The 22548-nt window shown below is 37.0% G+C and overlaps 1 protein-coding gene across 7 annotated transcripts in view; it reads left to right on the plus strand.

Annotated features, from left to right (window-relative positions):
- Positions 1–22548, plus strand: part of METAP1 (methionyl aminopeptidase 1) — a 79347-nt gene that overhangs the window by 43381 nt on the left and 13418 nt on the right. For all 7 annotated transcript variants that reach the window (XM_036340304.1, XM_036340294.1, XM_036340312.1 and 4 more), the window contains exons 3-8: positions 5183–5295; positions 6206–6266; positions 11475–11566; positions 13127–13210; positions 17038–17176; positions 19461–19592. In XM_036340304.1, the coding sequence (XP_036196197.1) occupies positions 5183–5295; positions 6206–6266; positions 11475–11566; positions 13127–13210; positions 17038–17176; positions 19461–19592 (621 nt within the window). The remainder of the gene's footprint in view (positions 1–5182; positions 5296–6205; positions 6267–11474; positions 11567–13126; positions 13211–17037; positions 17177–19460; positions 19593–22548) is intronic.

Below are 22548 nucleotides of genomic sequence, written 5' to 3' on the forward strand. Positions count from 1 at the left end.
AGTGTATGTTTGAATATTCAGAAAGTGCATATTTGAATATTCTAAGTATAATTCAAAAGCTAGAATTTGAACATATTGTTTATTCTTTATGATGTGTTATCATGTAAAAAATGTGGCTGAGTAATATCTTTGTTGATATTATTGTATGACATGTGACATGAAAACATGAATGGTTGCTGGGATAGACGGACCTTACTTGAGCAATACCTGAGAAGGTCTAATCTTTTGGCACCGTCTTTCCTTTGCTAGAAATGTTTGCTTATTGTGGGCTGGGACACATGAGCTATCTGGCTTCATTTAGCCTGATCTCTTGGTTTTGTTTAGTTTGAATTTTGATGGCTTTTCTACTCAAAAGTCTATTACTTTAGGTTTTTTGGTCATGTAATGTTATTACTTCCAGTTTGATGTTTAATTTGCTCTTTTGAAGTTATTTTGTGAGACACCACAAAGTGAAACTATTGGCTGCTGCTTTAGCTATTGCTGTCACCACCGCGATGTGTCTCTGATTGAAATGGCCTTTCCTGCTCTGGCCATTCATCTTGTAAATTCATGTCATTAGTGTGGCTGGCTTAAGACAGACAACCCTCACAATTACTTGAAAATTGGCAGGGGGTTTCTGTTCTTATGGCATTGCTATCCTGATAGATGAACGCTTGCCAGACAGCACATGGTCCTCCATATAAGGGTTTTGTTTCAGCTTACTGACCTTGGTATTTTTTTTTTGTTATTTATCTCTTTGTATGTGTGTGTGTGTGTGTGTGTGTGTGTGTGTGTATATATATTTTAGGAATTTGTTGATTTAATAAAGTTTGGTAGATTGTTTTATATCAACAGTTTAAAAAGATATTTTCTGTGCTTGTGTAAAGTGAAGTCTACATTTAATGGAAATGTTAGACTATTGTGGGAGGAAATGTGGTTAGAGAGGAGGAAAGCTGATTGTGAATAAATGACTTTCTCAAAGCATAAAAGGCAGAATTTGTTACCTCAAATCAAATATAGAGATTGATTTTAAGTAATGCCGTTTAGTTTTATTCACTCATAGATAAAATGCTGTATTTCTAATGTGTTTGGTATTTTAGAGCTCGTTAAGGCAGTTATTAATATTTTATAATCAGGAGGTTAAAGCATAGGTGAGTGAAGAGTTGAGGTGAAACAGTATGTTAGTAATGAGCTTAGAATGAGTCTCTACCCCAGGCATTTGTTAACTAACTGAAATGTGCCTCTTTCTTCAATCCTGGATTCCTAAGGGTGAATTATTTCATTAAAACCTATCCTACAAGAGAATTAAACCACTGATGTGCCCAAAGTGAAAATAACATAATTATTAACTGCATTGAACTGAGGCCATTTTGGTTTTACTCGTACCACAGTGTTTAGTGTGATGCCCTCTTGGATCTTTTCGGATGATTTTCTTCAGTGGTGAGTCTAATATTCTTGATCCCTTTGAGCTGTGTTGGATAGAGACAACCCTCAGCTGGCTAGCCATGTATCTTCTCCCTAATAAATTGATCCCAACAACACTGCCGAGGATGACAGTCCTAGAGGAGGGAATGTCTGGGGAAGGGTCCTCGTTGGAACTAAGATTATTGGGAAAGGAATTAGGGGGAAAGAATGTTGGGTTAGGAAGGAACAGGGCATCATAAAACATAGCAACTTATTCCAAGAAACAATAGTGAGATAAGATATCAAGTAGGTCATGTCATGAGATGACTGCTTAGGCCTTTTTCCTTTTTTTTTTTTTTTAAGGTGTAGTGTGTCCTGATCTCTAATTAAGGAGGCCTGATTTATATGTTTGTTCATATGGGATATTTCTGTAATTGGCTTTTAATATCTTTGATTGGTTTTGGCATTAGAGTAATTTTATTGCCAATAAAATTCAAAGTGTTTCCTCCTCTTCTGTTTTCTGGAAAAGATTATGTCAAATTGGTGTTATTTCTCCTTTAAATGTTTAGTAGAATTCACCAGTGAAACCATACGGACCTGGGGTTCTCTTGATTGCAGGAGCTAATCAGGCCTTAGGAAAATTTCAAGTGTGAATTAAATAAATGATTCAAGGACAGGACTTTTTAAAAATATATATTTTTATTTATTTTTTAAATATATTTTTATTGATTTCAGAGAGGAAGGGAGAGAGAGATAGGAACATCAATGATGAGAGACAATCATTGATCAGCTGCCTTCTGCACACCCCCTACTGGGGATCAAGCCCACAGCCAGGCATGTGCCCTTGATTGGAATCGAATCCAGGACCCTACAGTCTGCAGGCCAGCACTCTATCCACTGAGCAAACCAGCTAGGCCCAGGACTTATTTTTTGTGTGTGATAGTAAGGACCAGTTAGATTACAAAGCCCTTAAAGTCACACAGTGCTGAAGCTGGGGTGCATATTTCCTATGCCGTATTTCCTGCCAGAGTGGACATAGTAGCGTTTCACATCTTCATAGTCTCTTTTTCTACTTGAGGCCTGGTGCACAAAATTCGTGCATGGGGCGGGGTGTGTCCCTCAGCCCAGCCTGCACCCTCTCCAATCCAGGACATCCCTCTCATAATCCAGGACTGCTGACTCCTGAGTGCTCACCTGCCTGCCTGCCTGATCACCCCTAACTTCCCCCGCTGCCGGCCTGGTCACCCCCCAACTGCCCCCCACCCCTGCCGGCCTGGTCAGCCCATGCAGCCTGCTGTTCAGTCATCCATCTGGTTGTTTCAGTCATGACAGCCCCTGGCTTTTTATATATTAGGATATTCTTTTTATGTATCACTGATTTATTCAGTGTGCTTGTCTCCCATTTCTTAAAGTAAGAGGTGAAAGCATTTGATAGATGTCTTTTGAGTAGCCCAAAAAATGCTGTAAAAATTCCTTTGAAAAAACAACAAACCAAATCTAAATAATCACTCCTCTACCCTCAAAACTAGAGTGCTTGATTTTTGGATTGCAGAGTGAAGGTTTTATGTAATGTTTCAGAATTGATTCCACCAAAGACTTGTGAGCATACATTACTTTGAGCCTCGCCTTCAAAATGCTGAAATTTTGTCTGTTGTGAGGATTAAATAAATCCATGTAAAATGCTTAGCATACATACAGTGCATAGTAAGTGCTGCACAGCTACTTAATAGTCATTTCTCGAAGAACTGAGTCCGAATTGTGATCAGATGATCCTGTTTTATGCAAAGCTTAGGTATAGGCAGTCATGTTGTGTCAGCTGACCAGAGGAGGCAGCCTGCACAGAACCTTTTAAAGACTAAAGCCTAGATATGATGTACTTTGAACCAGACTGTGGACGGAACAGGTCCTCTTACTTGGTCCTGTTTCATCCAGATGTGTGTGTGAGACTCAGCTTTCAGGTATTATATACACTGTTCTGTGCTTTCACAGCTTTTTGAAAAAGATCAGTTAGTTTGCAATTTTGTTACCAATCCCAAGTCCAATTCAGCTGAATTAGGTGTCCATTATCTAGCACTTAGGCCTCAGCTCAGACTGACCCAAAAATGTAAATGAACTGACTTTTGAAGTGGATGTTTTCCTAAGTAAATTATTCAAAAAGAACTTGCCAGATTTCAATCTCATCTAGGAATCTTGTGGTTATATGTATTATTTGTTTGAGGTCTGCTTTTAATTCTCTTTTGAAATAGATTGTGGAAAACTTGGAATGCAGATCAGCTGGAAGCTTTGAAAGATTTTATATCCTTCTTTTTCCTTGCTGCCTCCCCAGGAGTATGTTAAAACAAAAGCCTGCATCTTGTTATTCTGCCTTAGGTTTCAGGTGGAAATGGTTATTGCAGTTCATATTCCAGACAAAAGCAGTTGATGCTCTTCATAGCTGAAGCAGCGTCAGTGGGCCTGCATCTCTAAATATTTCTGTAATGTTTGACCCTGAGGCAATGAATGCAGTCCAGTTTTGTCCTGGGGTGAGAGATAGTTTTCCTATTGACATTAACATTCACCGTGGCTTTCTTCAGTTCCTTACGTGAGAAAGATATTTAAAATTCAGTAGCACAGTAGAGCTTTTCTTTTGTTTTTCCATTCTCATTCTTTTCTGTTTCTTTACTTTATATGTAATATTATCATTGTATTATCTTCCAGAGTAATGTGAATGGATTGGCTACTGGAACCCTTCCCCAGTTTCCTCAGCTGTAAAATGAGGAAATTTGACTGGATTATATTTTTGTTGACTTTAGTCACCATGCTGTACATTCCATCGCTCGAACATATTTCTTATAACTAGAATTTTGTATCTTTTGACCAACTTCATCAATTTCACCATTCCTCATTAGCTTAATATGGTATGATTTCATCTTTTCTTCCCCATTTTGTACTTTAAATATATTTTGTAAAGGGGGAGTTTTATTTTTCTCATACACTTCTAAAATTATCTAAAGCCTGACTTTCAAAACTTGTGATAGCATGGCAGTAATCAAGAAAAGAAGGGTGTGCCTTGGGAGGTATGTAGGTTGACACTCTGAGGGATTTAATTCCTGCTATTCAAGGTCTATTTAGTGTTGTTGTTGTTTTTTACATTGTAGATGGAGGTGTAGTCAGTTTGCTGATGTGAGATACCATAGAGGGGCTGGTCTGTTCTGTGTGAAAATGAGTCTAGGTACATTTCACTAAATGCAACATTATGTATTAATAACTTTAACCTGGTAAGGGTGTGTGTGTGTGATTCTTAAATTTTTCTACTGAGGTTTCAGTAATTTTCTACTGATTATTCCCTCCCCTTATCTTTACCTTTTTCTAATTTCTTCTGTTACCCCTTACTGAAAAAAGGCAAATGATGCTTATAAAATTCTTAAAGGAATTTGAAATATTGCCTTGGCTCAGACTTTATACCTCAAAATGGGCTTTCTATAAATTGATCTTGTAGAAAGTATACATTTAGCATTTGCTTGAGGAAAGGAATTCTACTATGAGCTGTTCCTAGTCAATAATGTATAAAAACTTACAATATGTTTAGCTTAGGCTTTTTCTCACAAGACACGCAGATCTTTGAGGTATCATAGGGTTGTAAACATAGCAAGAAAACAATAGCTTCGGTGATATAGGCTAAGGCGGGAATTTGCTGGGTTTTTGTACCTGTATACTCTTTGGTGTGGCGTTCACACAAGTTACAGTTAAAGAATGCTGCTGCTCAGTAGTTTGACACTGAAGCATTTCTTCCTCTTTTTCTCATCCATTTATCACGTAGAAGATGAAAAGGCAAAGCGGGAATTGTCTTCCTGGAGTCTAGAAGGTGATACTAACACTGACCCATGGGCAGGTTATCGGTACACGGGCAAACTCCGACCACATTATCCACTGGTGAGTAAATAAGGTAATAAACACTTAACGTTCTTAAAACCAATTTTCAGTTTACTAAAAATGATACCTGTAAGTTGTATTCCAGTTATGAATTATATAATCAGGATTAAGTTCACATTCTAGCTCTTTTTATGGAACATTATTTAGAAGTTAATAGGGATAATTGGCTATTATGGAAGAAGAAAAAATTTTTAGGTGAAAGGATTAAAATTTCTTTAATCTTAAAAAAGAAAATGGTAGATAGATATTTTCTGGCTGGCGTGGTGGTAGCGAATATTGCTACCTTTCTAAAATTGTTTAACGTGATACAGTTCTACCTTAATTTTGATAGGGCTTTCCTGCCACTCCCACTCCTTCCTATGTTCTTGTCAGGTGGGCTTTAGCACATTAACATAGGAATCCATTTAATTTGAAATCTATTTGTCATCCAAAAATATTTAAAATTTTTTTACTGATTTTTTATAAAAAGAATACATCTTTAAAAATTTGGGGCAAATATCAACAACATAAGAACATCTTTTTAATCCTAGCTCCCAGAGATAATAATGAACATAATGGTGTATATTTACTTAGCGATATAATTTATTGTTATTGATGGTTTGCCAGCTTGTTCGGAACAACATGGTCACCTTGCTGTCTGCTTGTGATGTTAAATCCTTAATGGCCCTGGCTACCCTCCCCTCTTAGGATATTTAAGTGTCATTAGCACTAGGAAAATGAAGCTTAATCTTCATGAAAGAGATATATTGTGATAATTGAGGTGTCATTTAAAACTTTTTTCATTTAAATGAAATGAATGAACTTTTTAGTGTTTTCCTCACTTTTATTTCCTTTGTTAGTAAATTTTAATAGTGATAATTGCTTTCAGATTTGAATTGGTTTTAACTAACATATCTTTCGATGTTTTTAGATGCCAACCAGGCCCGTGCCAAGTTATATTCAAAGACCAGATTATGCTGATCATCCTTTAGGTGAGTTTTGCGATGCTGATTCCTCAGTTTTTAGCTTGTGAGCCTGATGACCACTGCAAAGAAAGGAGTGCTTTTCTTTGGAAAATTTTTCAGTGCTGGATTTCTCTTTGTTTGTTTTGTTTGTTTTTGTTTTAGTGCTGGATTTCTAGTAAATGTAAACAGCTTTTTAAGACACTAGAACATTTGAGAAAATTAAAGACTCTTCCAAGAAATCTACCCAATTTTGAAAATAATGTTTAGATGTTAAGACTACATTCAACATAATATTGAATTTTGTGTTTTTATATCGAATTCTAGATTAAAAAAAGCATTTTGATTTAACATGTTCTATACTTTAATTAAATAAAACGTATTTAGATAAAAACAGATTGTGGAGGCCTCAAATGAATGCCTAACTAAAGACTGGTCTGTAGAAGTAATAGAACCTAGTATTAATGGCAATGATTACAGTAGTACTGATGATGATTCTGTAAGTGATATTTGTTCATAACTATATGTCAGGCACTATGCTAAGTTCTCATGTGTTACTCCTGGGGTGGATTCTGTTGTCTTCTCCATTTTATAGATAATGATGGTGAGAGACCCAGAGAAGATAGGTAATTTGTAGCGCAAGTGGAGCAGTCTCTGATTGTAGGGCCTGTAGGCATAACTTAAGTGGATTATATGAAATTACTGGTTTTGCATGTCAAAACTGGTTGAATATTCATTTTCTTGTGGTTTAATCTGTTAAGTTGCCTTTGTTCTCTAAGAAGTGGCGAACCATATTACATTTTTATGAATATAATTTAAAAACTTAAACTTCACTATTTCAGATACATTGAAGGAAAAGATAGTCTGAATGATAGATAGCTCTTGAGATGTATAAGTTCATTACTCTGTGTTTAATATTTTTTAAAAATAGGTTTTCTTATTGATTTCAGAGAGAGGAAGGGAGAGGGAGAGAGAGATTAGAAACATCAGTGATGAGAGAGAATCATTGATCGGCTGCCTCCTGCTGGGGATCGAGACTGTAACCCAGGCATGTGCCCTGTCCTGGTTCATGGGTCGACGCTCAACTATTGAGCCACACCTGCCAGGCTGTATTTTTATATATATATGTGTATATAAAATATATATATGTATATATAAAATATATATGTATATATATATGTATATATATACATATATATACACATATATACACACACACACACATACACACATACATATACACACACATATACATATATATATATTAATATCTTTTATTGATTTCAGAGAGGAAGGGAGAGGGTGAGAGAGATAGAAATATCAATGATGAGAGAGAATCATTGACTGGCTGCCTCTTGCACACCCTCCCACTGGGGATCGAGCCCGCAACCGGGGCATGTGCCCTTGACCGGAATTGAACCTGGGACCCTTTGTCCACAGGCCGACACTTGCTGTACTGAGCCAAACCAGCTAGGGCTATTTAATATTTTTTAAAGTAGTTTTTTCCCCCCAATATATTTTATTGATTTTTTACAGAGAGGAAGGGAGAGGGATAGAGAGTTAGAAACATCAATGAGCACACCCCCTACTGGGGATGTGCCTGCAACCCAGGTACATGCCCTTGACTGGAATCGAACCTGGGACCCTTCACTCCGCAGGCTGACGCTCTATCCACTGAGCCAAATCAGTCAGGGCTTAATGTAGTTTTAAAATCAACATAGACGTGGTAAATTCTGATAGGATAAAATGTTACATAGTGAAAAGTAAGCCCTACTCCCCAGAGGTAGAATCACTATTAACAGTTTCTTGCAAAACTTTCCAGAGATCTTTTTTGTTTTTTTTAAATATATTTCTTTATTGATTTCAGAGAGGAAGGGAGAAGAAGAGAGAGATAGAAACATCAATGATGAGAGAGAATCATTGATTGGCTGCCTCCTGCACACCCCACACTGGGGATCGAGCCCACAACCCAGACATGTGCCCTTGGCCGGAATTGAACCTGAAACCCTTCAGTTCGCAGGCTGACGCTCTATCCACTGAGCCAAGCTGGCTAGGGCTCCAGAGATCTTTTACATGTGTATGCACATTAGCCCCTCACCCTAATTATACACAGTAGGACCAAACTCTGTACAGCTTTTCACCATGCTTTATTCTTTTTTATTTTCACCTTGTTTTAGTCTCTTAATAGATCTTATAAATATTCTTTTTAATGACAAGTATTTCATTATGTGGGTACATCATAATTTATTAAACCAGGCTCCTCTTACTAATGTATGTTTAGATTATTTCCAGGTTTTTGCTTGTTTGAGTGTAGTAACTGTTCTTGCATGTGAGAGTATTTCTGTAGGTCAGTTGCCTAAAGTAAAACACCTAGATCAAGGAATACATGTATTTTTTTATTTTGAGAGCTATAACAAATTTTAGCAATTTTGCCAGTTGTCATTTTTATTAAAAATCATATAGGAGTCTTTTTTTCCTTATCTTCCCTAACATAGAGTGTTTTCAAACTATATGAATTGTGCTAATCTGAAAGATGATATTTTGTGTTAATTTGTATTTTTAAAATATGAAGAAGATTGAACATCTTTTTATACATCTGTCTATTCATCTTAGCCCTTTCCCAATTAGGTTACTAGTTTTTTTCCATACTGATTTATAAGTGTTCTTTTTCTACTAAGGAAAATAATCCTTTGATGTGTGTTCTATAAAAGGTTTTTCCCAATTGAACATTTTGTCTTTGTTTAGAGCATTACATTTATGGCAAACTTTCAACATTTTTCTGTAATAAAATTTATCAGTGTTTTCTTTGAGGTGTTTATAGATTAATTACTTAGGAAGACTTTTTTGATTCAGAGATTATTATAAAATGACTAGAGGCCCTATGCATGAATTTTGTGCAAGAGTAGGCCTTCCTTTTCCTGCTGCCGGCACCAGCTTCCCTCTAGCACCCGGGACCTGGGCTTCCCTTGCAGCCCCAGCTTCATCTGGAAGGATGACTGGACTAATTAGCATATTATCCTTTTATTAATATAGATTTTCCCATTTTGTTTCTTCCACTATTTTTATGGCTTCACTCTTTTTATGTGTGATAACATTTTTATTTAGTATTAGGGATTAAATACAAATACAACTTTATTTTTCCCTTGAAAAATATCTGGTTGTCACACCATTAGTTATTTAAAATATCAGTCCTTTTTTCGTCTGATTTAAAATGCTGCCTATACAATTATATTAAATTCTCACAAGTCTTTGAGTCTGTTTTTGGATTCTGTTCTGTCTCATTAACCCATTTGTCTAATCATGTGCCATTGCCAAACTCTTAATTATTATAGCTATATAATGTTTTCATATTTGGTAGGCCTTGTTGCCCCCACCTTTCCTCTTTTTCAGAATTTTCCTGGCTATTCTTGCATGTTTGTTTTTCCATGTGAAATTTGGAATTAGCTTGCCCCCCAAATATCCTGTTGCCATTTTTTAAGTGGGATAGTATTAAATTTATAGACTAATTTTGGAAGAATTGACACCTTTACAATATTGAGTCTTCCTATCCAAGATCAGGGTATGTTTTTCTATTTTATTTAAGTCTATCTATCTCAGTGGTATTTTAAAACTTTCTTCATTAGGTCTTGTATTAAGTTAATTTCTGGATATTTTATCTTTTTTAGTTGTTCTTGTAAATAGTATCTTCTATATTTTCTAGCTCATTGTTTGTATATGGGCAAGCTATTGATTTTGACATATTTAATTTACAATCTGCCAACTTGCTAAATTATTATTTCTAGTCATTCACCAGGTGTCCCCTTATTTTAGGGATATGATTATATATAATCATATCTGAAATTGATAAAGATTTTGTCCTTTTCTTTCTAATTTAATATGTCTTATTTCTTTTTCTTGTTTAACATACCTGCTACTACTGTCAGAACAATGTTAAATAGTGGTGCTGAGGTGGGCATTCCATGATATGGGTTGTTGGCTTGAGATTTATATTTGTCATGCTGACCATGTTATCAGAATTATCTTTCTAGATGATCATTTAGTTTTCCTTCCTTAATTTATGTCTGTGAGGAATTATATTAATAGATTTGTTAATGTGTTTTTCCACTTATGTCATGGGGTATTATATGTATTTTGGATTCTGTTTAATAATATTTTAGTTGGGATTTTTATATCCACATTTATTATTTTTACTATTTTTTATTGATAAAGCATTTATTTTTTTAAATATATTTTATTGATTTTTTTACAGAGAGGAAGGGAGAGGGATAGAGAGCTAGAAACATCGATGAGAGAGAAACATCAATCAGCTGCCTCCTGCACACTCCCTACTGGAAATGTGCCCGCATCCATGGTACATGCCCTTGACCAGAATTGAACCTGGGACCCTTCAGTCCACAGGCCGATGCTCTATCCACTGAGCCAAACCAGTCAGGGCTGTCCACATTTATTTAAAAATATTAGTTTATGGTTTGTTATATTCTTTTTGTCAGATTTTGAAATAATTATTATACTGGCTCTAATATTTTTAAATATATGAATAATTTGAGTTAAGGTAATTTTATTAATGAAGATTCTTAGGGCAATATTTTTCAAGTATTTTTTTAATACTTTTTACTGTAACCCAAAGTGAGAAATATATTTTATAATACGATCTGTATATAGGCATGTGTGTGTGTGTGTGTGTGTGTGTGTTTGTGTATGTGTGTAAATTAACAACCATTTCATAACAGTACTTACCCCTACCCTATATAATATAATCTATTATTTTCTATTCCTTTTATTTACTTTATGGATCACAAACAGCAGTTTGAAAAACACTGACTTAGGTTCCTATTTAAAAAAATTAATGTGTATAATTGACTCATCAGTTGTCGGTATATAGTTTCCTTATTAGATGATGGTCATGAAAGCAGTTTGTAAATTGTGTGGTACTATTCAAATGTGAATAATTTACTAACCTTTACTAGCACACTGCCTGTTATGTAATAAGTACTCCATATTGACTGAATTCTCTTAGATCTGTAAATTTCTTCTTTAGAATTCGCCCTTCAGTTACTTAGCAAATTTTTTTTTCATGTTGAAAATATTTTTTCAAAAAAAATCCAACTGGGATCCTCCTAAATTATGAAATATGTGAAATAGTGAAACTTGACTATTATTATGTCATCAGGGAGATAATTATGCCTAATACTATATCTTCCCATTCATTTGGCTTTATTTACTGATTTTCCTTTTCAGGAATGTCTGAATCTGAACAAGCTCTTAAGGGTACTTCTCAAATTAAATTACTCTCAGCGGAAGATATAGAAGGGATGCGACTCGTATGTAGGGTAAGAGTTTTTTACCTCATGGGTTAGAGCACGTTTCAGCAGTTACTAGACAGGAAGGCAGTGACTTGCTGAATTACAAAGGGTGGACGTGCTTGGTAGTAAGGCTTTGACTAGCCATACTTGCTTTTTATTAAACTACTAGAGGCCTGGTGCACGAAATTCATGCACTCATGAAGGGGGGTCCCCTAGCCTGGCCTGTGGCCTCCCACAGTGCGGGAGCCCCATGATTGACTGCCCCAAAGATGTAGGCCTCGCCCACCCATCTGGGGCTCCTTGATGGATTGCCCCAAAGAGGTAGGCCGGAGACCGGGTCCTGCCTCCACGCAGCGTGGAGCCACGGGACCCCCAGGCCTCACCACGCGGAGCCACCGGACCCACCTCTGTGCCATGCATGCAACATCAAGTTCCTGCCTGCTGTGCATGCAGCCTCCTGGTGATGGATTGTGATGGCGTGAGGTCATGATGACCATTTGCATATTAGCTCTTTATTAGATAGGATTGTTAGTATATAGTTCTGTACAACAGCTGTTATCTACTTAAATAATCTATTTGAAAATTAATATGGCAGGAAGTATATATTCAGTTGAGAGTCTATTTCTGTTATCCCTTATATTTTTAAAGAATCTAGTTTTTGTGACATTTTGTCATCTTATTTTCACAAGTCATTATAACTTAGGGCAGAGTTTAAGGCTTAAAGGTCAGCTAAAGATCCTATTGTGAAATACCGATGCAGTGTAGGATTTAGGCTGATACTTATTAAGTGAAGTCACATGTTCACATTTTTCTAAAGAAAAAAGGAAGAATTGCTATTGTTTGTTTGTTGTTTCTTTAATCCTCACTTGAGGATATTTTTTTCCATTGATTTTTAGAGAGAGTGGAAGGGAAGGGGAAAGACACAGAGAGAAACATTGATGTGAAAGAGACACATTGATTGGTTGCCCCCGACTCACGCTCCAAACGGGCTGGGGGATCAAGGCTGCAACCTGGAATACATTGCCGTGACCAGGATCATGACTCTTAAGTCCGCAGGCCAATGCTCTAACCACTGACCAAACCGGCTAGGGTGATATTGCTGATTTAGAAATGATCCTTTAAGTTTTTATTCAGTGCTTAAAAGTGATTGGATACTAATTTTCTTTGATAATCTGGAGAAATTTTGTTGCCATCACTTATGTGCTGTGATTCTTTGAAGGAAATCATCTATTCTTTTACTTCCCTTTTCTTCCCCATTACAGAAATATGACAGGACTCAATCTCTACCAGTTGATCATTGTGTAGACTACTTAACATGTACATTTTCACATAGAAATCAGTCAGACTTACTTATTAAGCTATTTACTAGCTAGCCCAATTTTATGTATGTATTTACATACACGTGTATTGATGGGCATTAGAAATACAAATGGTTTTAAAATGGAGCACGTGAAACATGCAGGATTATAACCTTTAAGGCGAGGTGCACTTTATGAATCTTCACAAAATCTGTGATAGGGCAGAAGGTACAGATTTCTGTTTTTATTTCCTTTCTTCTGAAATGTAAGAAGGGTTTCTCTTTTACAGCTTGCTAGAGAAGTCCTGGACATTGCTGCTGGGATGATTAAACCAGGTGTAACTACTGAAGAAATAGATCATGCTGTGCACTTAGTAAGGACTTTACTTTTATGTTTGAATATGTTTCGCATTATTTAATGTTTTAGACTACTAAAAATTAAACTTAAGTTCTGAATGTCTAAAGTAACTTGGCTATGTTAATTTGAAAGCAAATTTTTACTTTGTTTTAAATGTGGAAAATATTCAGCGGTCATTATTTCCATCTTTAAGTATCTGTAAAATACCTTGTTTCTGAAACCTCACATTTCATAACATTTTAGTTTAGCTTTTATAAAATGATTAATTTATTGGTGCTTGAACTAAATCATGCCATTACATACATCAAATACTCTGAAATAAAAAGAATACAAGTTCTGAAACTAGATTAGTGGAAAAATTCCCTTTCATACCCACAATAACAAGGCAGTAAATAGACCAGGCACAGAATGGGGCAAAAGTAGGTTTATAGTTGTGAGTATACAAAACACAGTTTATTCTTGTATTATTTGTTAATTATTGTATTATTTTCCATACGAATAGCTGTAAACCTACTTTTGCCCCACCTGTATTTGTAGTAAATATGATATAGACACTACAGTAGACGAGTGTACACATTATATGAATAAATGGTTCACAAAAGAAGAGCAATAACTAGTTAAGAAATCACCTGGAAAACTAATTTTCTCTGGTCATCAAACAAATGCAAATCATGAAGCTCTACTATATTACTAAGTATTTTTTAAAATGCTTATATCCACCCCCTATTTGGGGATGATGAAATGTGGTGGTATGATTGTAAATTCGGACAACACTTTTGAAAGGAAATTTGACAATGTGTCTTGAGCATAAAAATGTTTTTAAAAACATATTCAGAATTTTATAAACCCTGACTTTTGGTTATTGTTCCATATGTGATAAAGTACGTAGTGTGCAGTAATAGCACCTTGCGTCCTCCTTTGGGCAGGTGCTCTTTCACATGCTTCTTTTACTCACTCACTTAATACCCTCAACAACTCCACGAGATAGATGCTGCTAGCACCTCCATTGTATAGGTAAGGAAACTGAGACAGGGAGATTAACTTCCTGCGGTGACACAACCTGTGATGGCGTTGGCGTTTTTAGTCATGAGAATCTGTTGTAAGAAACATAGAAGTATAGTATTGTTAAGCAAGGCAAAAGTGATAGGTAGTTATTGGCAAAGGGTGATATTTTTTTTAATTCAGGAAATAATTTAAATTTCAAATAATAGTGTAATTGTCAATGAAGTTATTGTGTGCCACTATTTAAAAATTATTAGTCTGAAGACTGTGTGGTAGTGTGGAAAGAAAAATTATATATGCTGTGACTACCACTGTGTAAAAATATCTTAGTAAAATAGGACTTGTTATGGAAAACCAGACCATTTTCTTAGAGGTTTCTTTGTTGTTCCACATGAATGTAGTAATTAAAATGTCTCTAGAAGTACTTTACCATTTCTTAATTACCAGGTGTACCGGTTAATAATGTGGAATTTTTTCAATAGATGGGGTTACATATATGTTGATATATATGTGATTTGATAAGTATGCTATTTTGTTGTATTGACAACAAGCTTCAAAACTTCATATGTCAAATTTGCTGAAGGTGTTAACATCATAGATATATTTACACTTAAAAATGTTGAATTTTGTGCCAGAAAAAGAGCATTTGCGGAAATTTTAATTTATTACTTTATTTTGAAGAAAAGTGCTGCTGAAAGTTATCGTATACTTCAGGAAGCTTATGGTGAACATGCTCCATCTCAAGATACTTATGAATGCCGGTTTAAATGCTTTAAAAGTGATGATTTCGATGTGAAAGACAAAGAATGTCCAGGTCAACCAAAAAAGTTTGAAGACCAACAATTACAAGTATTATTGGATGAAGATGCATGTCAATCTCAAAAACAACTTGCAGAAAGATGAAACGTTGCTCAGCAAACAATTTCCGATCATTTACAAGCAATGGGAAAGATTTTAAAGGAAGGAAAATGGGTGCCACATCAACTGAACGAAAGACAAATGGGAAACCGAAAAGTTATCAGTAAAATGTTGCTTCAACGGCACGAAAGAAAGTCTTTTTTGCATCGAATTGTGACTGGCGGTGAAAAGTGGATTTATTTTGAAAATCCCAAACCCACAAAATCATGGGTTGATCCAGGTCAACCATCAACATCAACTGCAAGGCCAAATAGCTTCAGAAAGAAGACAATGCTCTGCGTTTGGTGGGATCAGGAAGGTGTGGTGTGTTATGAGCTTTTAAAACCAGGTGAAACCGTTAATACTGATGGCTACTGACAACAAATACTCAATTTGAACCACGCTTTGATCGTAAAATGACCAGAATGTGCCAGAAGACACAGCAAAGTAATTTTGCTTCATGATAATGCACCATCATACACTTCAAAACTAGTTAAAGAAACGTTAAAAGATCTTGCCTGGGAAGTATTAACCCACCCACCATATTCACCAGACCCTGCTCCTTCAGATTACTGCTTGTTCTGATCGATGGCACACGCACTTTCTGAGCAGCACTTCAAAACGTACGGAGAAGTGGATAATTGGGTCTCTGAATAGTTTGCTTCAAAACAAGAAAAGTTCTATTGGGATGGTATCCACAAATTACCTGAAAGATGGGGGAGATATGTAGCCAGCGATGGGCATTACTTTGAATAAAGCACTTTTGATGTTTCTCTTGAAATTATTGTGTTTTCTTTGATTATAAATCTGCATTATTAACTGGTATACCTGGTATATTAAGTATTAATCTTTTGATTATAGGTATATAGGTTAGTTCTGTATAATAAATTATAATTACACTAGAGGCCCGGGGCACGAATTAGTGCACCAGTGGAGTCCCTCGGCCTGGACTGTGGGTTTGGGCCAAAACCGGCTCTCTGAAATCCCCTGAGGGGTCCTGGGTTGTGAGAGGGTGCAGGCCAGGCCAAGGGATCCCACCAGTACACAATCGGGGCCGGAGAGGGACACGGGAGGTTGGTCAGCTGGGGAGGGACCGCAGGAGGGCTCCAGGGCATATCCGGCCCATCTAACTCAGACCCTAGCAGCAAGCTAACCTACCAGTCAACTGCTCCCTGGTGGTCAGTGCACGTCATAGCGACTGGTCGACTGATTGACTGTCGGCACCCTGGTGGTCAGTGTACGTCATAGTGAGCGGTTGAACAGCCTTAGCATATCATTAGCATATTATGCTTTGATTGGTTGAATGGCTGACCTTTTGACCGGACAACTTAGCATATTAGGCTTTTATTATATAGGATTAAAAGTACATGTTAACACATTGTTTGCAGGTAGTTTTTATCGCATGCTAACAGGTAGCGTGGGCCATTTTTGCTAATTTTTTGCACAAATGGCAATGTTCAGTAAAATTACGATAACTTTAGTTTACGTATTTATACATTACCCGCATTCTACCGCTAGTCTATAAAAAACGTATTAATATGTGTCCCGCACTCTACTACACTGGTAGAACGTATAAATATGTTTCCCACATACAATGTGTTAATATTACCTTAAATATTATCTTTTTACTTGAAATAACACATTTTTCACAAGTAGTTAATTCTACACTAGAATCTTCATATTTGTATATATTTGTAATATGTAAATTTGCTTTTCCTTTGCCATTATCAGGAATTTGGACTGGTTTTGCCTATAGTCTGTCTGACAAGCACAAATCCTATTGTAATAACTACTGTTTTTCTTCTAAAATAAAATATTAAGCAAACTTTCCTTTAAGAGCATCTGTACAACAAACACTTCCACAGTTTTTAAATTTTAAAATCTGGTTAATTGGGTAAGATTACACATTGCAAATTATTTTCTCTATATTTTAATTTATTATAGGCATGCATTGCAAGAAATTGCTATCCTTCTCCGTTGAATTATTATAATTTCCCAAAGTCTTGTTGTACTTCAGTGAATGAAGTTATCTGTCATGGAATTCCAGACAGACGGCCCTTGCAAGAAGGTGATATTGTTAACGGTAAGAAATATGTAAGTGTGACTTTGGTCACTATGGGTAAAGAAACAACAAGGTTTGGTGGGTGTCTGATAATGACTTGTGTTTTCTTCACTTGCTTTCTGTCTTTAACTTATCCTTTTTCATATTTAAAATTTTAAATCTTAAATCTGTGAAAATATTTTTATGGTGTTAAGATACTTCTAGTATGATGCCTTTGGTACAGCATGTCTTTCTTTAATGCAGATTATCATGTGATTGGTAAGTAGGTGAAAGGTGTCAGTGAAATGTGGGAGTAATGTTCATTCAAGTGAGAGTTTTCTTTTTTCTTTTGGTTCACTAATGGTTTTGAATAGCTTAGCTCAGACTTTCTTACAGATAAAGAGAAATCCTTAGTAATATATGAAAACCTTAAGAAAAAAGCTAGAAATCTTACAGAAGTGCCCTTCTTATAAGTTAAGCTCTTGGGAAGTTGCAAGTGCAGAGGAAGAAGCTGCCAGACATTTTCCTCTGAGATAAAAAAAAGTTGAAGACTCCTCTAGATGGTACTTTTAATGTTGATGAACTTGGTCTCTTTAGTAATCCAGCCTCTTCAAGGACCTACATATCAAGCGAGGAAACATGAGCCCACATGTGGAAGGTTGCAGAGAATGCACCCGCTGGGATGCTGGCTGTGAATGACAGTGGAGGCACTGTTTTTATGTGGATTGTTATTGCTTTAATTAGGTATCTGTTTATAAAGTTCCAGAGGTGGTGAGATGCCTGCCCATCCCTGTTATATGAACCCTGTCATTTATTACATGCATGATGGGTGAGCTTTTTTAGGAATATGTGTATCAAGCTTGAGCCAACACACCTGTACTGTGATATTGTTGGCTGTCTGAAAATTCGTGGTTTACAAAGACTCATTGAAGGTGCTTTCTAGTATAAGTTTAGTGTATTATAATGGTGTAGTAGTAATCTGTATTCTTTTTTTTTTTTTTTTAATCCTCACCCAAGGATATTTTTCCATTGATTTTTTAGAGAGAGTGGGAGAGAGGGAAAGACAGAGAGAAATACCGATGTGAAAGAAACCCATCAATTGGTTGCCTCCTGCACGAGCCCCAACCAGGGCCTGGGCCAGGGAGGAGACTGCAACTGAGGTACATGTCCTTGACCGGAATCGAACCCCTGACGCTTTGGTCCGCAGCCTACGTTCTACCCACTGAGCCAAACCGGCTAGAGCAATAATCTGTATTCTTTTTTTTTTTTTTTAAATATATTTTATTGATTTTTTACAGAGAGGAAGGGAGAGAGAGAGAGAGTTAGAAACATCGATGAGAGAGAAACATCGATCAGCTGCCTCCTGCACATCTCCTACTGGGGATGTGCCCGCAACCCAGGTACATGCCCTTGACCGGAATCGAACCTGGGACCTTTCAGTCCGCCAGGTGACGCTCTATCCACTGAGCCAAACCGGTTTCGGCAATAATCTGTATTCTTAAACATGGGGACAAAGAGAAGGATGAATATTCACAAATAAGCGAAAGGCAAACGAGTTTTTAAAAAATAAGTGAAGAGTAGGGTAAGTTTTTCTATTTATTGATTCACCAAGAGGAGGAAAAACTGGTTGAATAAATTAAAGCAGTGTTTTCTGTTTAATGTCAAATGTAACAAAGTCTTCCATTTAATATCATTAACTCAGATTATTGATCTTGCATGAATGTGTCCTGGATGCATTTTTCTTCTGCCGTAAGTGATCTGTTACTACTATAAGAGTAATGAAAGCCCACTGTCTGGCTTGTGCTGCGTGACCATGTCTCTGTTCTCCACAGTGAGTTCAGTTGTATTGTAGATAAGAAGTGTCTGTCGGGCAGCAACTGTACATCCATTGGGGTCTAATAGGAGAATGCAGAATTATCTTTCTCATAAGCTGCTTGATGCTGTCATGTTGGAGAAATGACTTTGATTTTGAAATAAAAGCAGATGTGGTCTTAAGCCCTGGCCAGTATGGCTCAGTGGTAGAATGTTGGCCTGCATATCCAAGGGTCGAGAGTTCAATTCCGGTCAAGGGCATGTACCTGGGTTGCAGGTTCGTTCCCTGGCCCCAGTCAAGGCATGTGCGGAAGGCAACCAATCAATGCATTTCTCTCACATTGCTGTCTCCCTCCCTCCCTCCCTCTCCCTCCTCTCCCCCTCCTTTCCTTCCATTCTCTCTAAAAAAAAAAAAAAAAAAAAAAAAAAAAAATCAATGGAAAAAATATCCTTGGGTGAGGATTGACAAAACCAAAACCAAATGTGTTCTTTATATTTGCACATTCTTTTGCAGTGGACATCACTCTTTATCGCAATGGTTATCATGGAGACCTGAACGAGACGTTCTTTGTCGGCGACGTGGATGAAGGGGCACTGAAGCTGGTTCAGACCACATATGAGTGCTTGATGCAAGCCATCGATGCAGGTCAGCCTCAGTGCCGGGCACCGTGGGACCTGCCTGTGTTGATGGGTTTTGAATGACTCGTCACTGCACGAGGCATTGCGGTCCCTGCCAGCCTTGCCTCTCTCCTACAAGAGTGAGCTTTGGGTTCTCACAGTGATGGTTTAAGGATGATTTGGAATCCCTTGGTGAGAATGGACTGAATGATTGCCTCTCATCCTTTGACTCTTCTGTGATTTTATCTTTCTATGGCTGACAAATGAATGTATGAATAGTTAGTTTTGAGTATAATTTTTTCCTATGTTTTATTCTTTAACAAATATTATGTTCTCATAAAACACTAAAACAGGATTCTAGATTATGAGGGAAAAATGAATGGTCCTCCTTTGCACTTGTCTCTCCTCTTTTTATATCTCTCTTTTCTCCAGAGGTATTTACTTTTAATAGTTTTTTTCTCTCCTCTGTGCATTAACACACACACACACACCCACACACACTCATCCCTATGTGTATGTGGTTAGTTAGGATAAATGGAATCATAATTGTAGTATTCTGTAATTTGGTACTTTTTAACTTACAGTATCTTAGGAATCTTTCCGCATTAGCTCGTGTACCTGTATGCATAGTCTACTGCATTCTTTTAATGGCTATATATTGCATAATATGAAAATTTCTACAACTATTCCTTATTGGACTTTGGTGTTTTCTAGATGTCTTGCTATAGTGAATATCTGTGGGTAAAGGGGTATTTCTGTAGGATTTTTCTCAGGTTCTCTTTGTCCATGCAAACAATTCATCCAGGGTTTATTTTGTTGGTTTGTTTAAGCTATAGCTTGTGAGGAAAGAGAAGGAAAGGCTCTGTTGCAAATATTAACAATCCATTACCAAACAGGACAGTTTGAGAGCAAATAAATTTTCAGTTGAAATCCATAGCATTTCAGCTTTATTGTTCAGTGTTCTGTCTCTGTTTCTGCACACCCACTCCACTACCACAAAAAATAAAATAACCCTGTTCTATCATCAACAAAGTATTGGACAGGACAGAATTCTATTGTCTCTAATAATAGAAATTCATTGTCTTTATTGTTTTTAGTTCATTTAACATGCATGGGAGATAATGACATTTTTACTAATGTAGTGAAGTTGGAGGAATGAAAAACGAAAGCATGTGATAGTTTCATGTATCAATATGTATTCTTTTTACGTATTTGCTGTTGATTATTTTTTAATATATTTTTTATTGATTTCAGAGAGGAAGGGAGAGGGAGAGAGAGATAGAAACATCAATGATGAGAATCATTGATCAGCTGCTTCCTTCATGCCCCCCACTGGAGATCAAGCCTGCAACCCAGTCATATGCCCTTGACTGGAATCAAACCCGCAACCCTTCAGTCCGCAGGCCGTTGCTCTATTCACTGAGCCAAGCCGGCCAGGGCCCCTGTTGATTATTAAAGGACTGTAATACTCCTAGTGGTTTTGTGTGATGAGAACTTGAGCGTTTAGTTGCTCATTTGTGGAAGCTTTAGTTTTAAATAATTGTTAGGGTTTCTGCCAGATAATGTGTTCAATGTTTATATCCTTTTTGATTCTCTGAGTTGATTGAAATAACCAGACTGCTGAAATTTATTTTACAAAGACTTGCAAAGAAACTACCAGAAACCAAAGTCATCATAACGTAGCCAGGAAAGAACAAAAGCTGCTTAATCTCAGGAAGGTGCTTTGTATGTGTCGTGTCTGTCCTATTTTCCATTAATTTGGCTGCCCACCGTATTGCTGAGCCACTGGAGAGCTTGACTATTAGTTGAAATTCGCCTTTTTCATAGGGTTTCTCAGCCTACACATTATTGGCATTTTGTATCTGATAATTCTTTGTTTGAGGGGCCTACCTTGTGTATTGCAGGTTGCTAGGTAGCATCTCTAGTTGCTACCCACCAGATGCCATATGTACCACACTCCATGTTCTGGCAACCAAAAATATCTACAGATACTACTGCAAGCACCCTTGGGACCAGGATTGCCTCTGCTTTGAGAATTAAGGAGGAATTTCCCCTTTCACTCTCCCTCATTATTGATGAGTAGGGATTTTCTTTATTTGCTACTGTCCAACATGGGTTAAAATTTTGCTTTTCTTCCCATTGACTGGGGTTGATAGGAAGGCTTGATGGGAATGCAAGAGTATCATTATGAAAGTCAGCATGGTTCCTCAAAATCATTAACCTCCCACCCCCAAAAATGTCAAGCTGGAACATCTGGTTAAGAGCAAGTAAGTGTTAATAAAAATGATTCCTGAGCTTTTTGCCCAGAAATTTGATGAGCTGGACAAGGTATGTTGTACCTGAACCTCAAATTGAAATCAGGCACAGGAGGAGACTAGAGAGTTGGAGGACACCCAGAACCGTGGTTGGATTCCCCAGGAGTCTGGGAGTCTGGCAGGGCCCAGTGCAAGGGGTCTCAGTGCCAGGAGAGTCTTCACAGCAATGAGAACCAGTTCTTTTGTTTTGGTTTTTATGGAAACAGAAGTAAAAGTCATAAAAATTAAATGAACTAGGAAGTATATACACGTGAGAAGTACCTTTCTATACCTTACCCCCAGAGGCAGCTGTGAATAGTTTGAGAACCATGTCTATGGAAGTAATTCTTTGAGAAGTTGATGAGACTGAAACTCAGGACAAGTCAAGTTACTTTGGACATTCCTTTTTCTCCTGATGCTCTTTCCTCTCATCTCTTCCTCTCTCTTTAAAAGAATAGCACACTGGACCTGAGGGAAGGAGAGAAGTGTGTTTTCTATTCTCTTGTTTATTCAGAAAGCAAAAGGTGCCTCCCCCCACTTACTCTATGCATCCACATCAAAGGAGGAAGTACCAGTGCCACTGGTTTGAAACACCCCTTTGCCATTTACTGCCAGGATAGTTTCTCTGTGCCTCAGGTTCCTCATCTGAAAGTTTCAGCATGTAGGCCTATAAAGCATTCAGGAAGGTTC

The sequence above is a fragment of the Myotis myotis genome, unplaced genomic scaffold, assembly GCF_014108235.1.
Source record: "Myotis myotis isolate mMyoMyo1 unplaced genomic scaffold, mMyoMyo1.p scaffold_m19_p_1, whole genome shotgun sequence".
NCBI lineage: Eukaryota > Metazoa > Chordata > Mammalia > Chiroptera > Vespertilionidae > Myotis > Myotis myotis.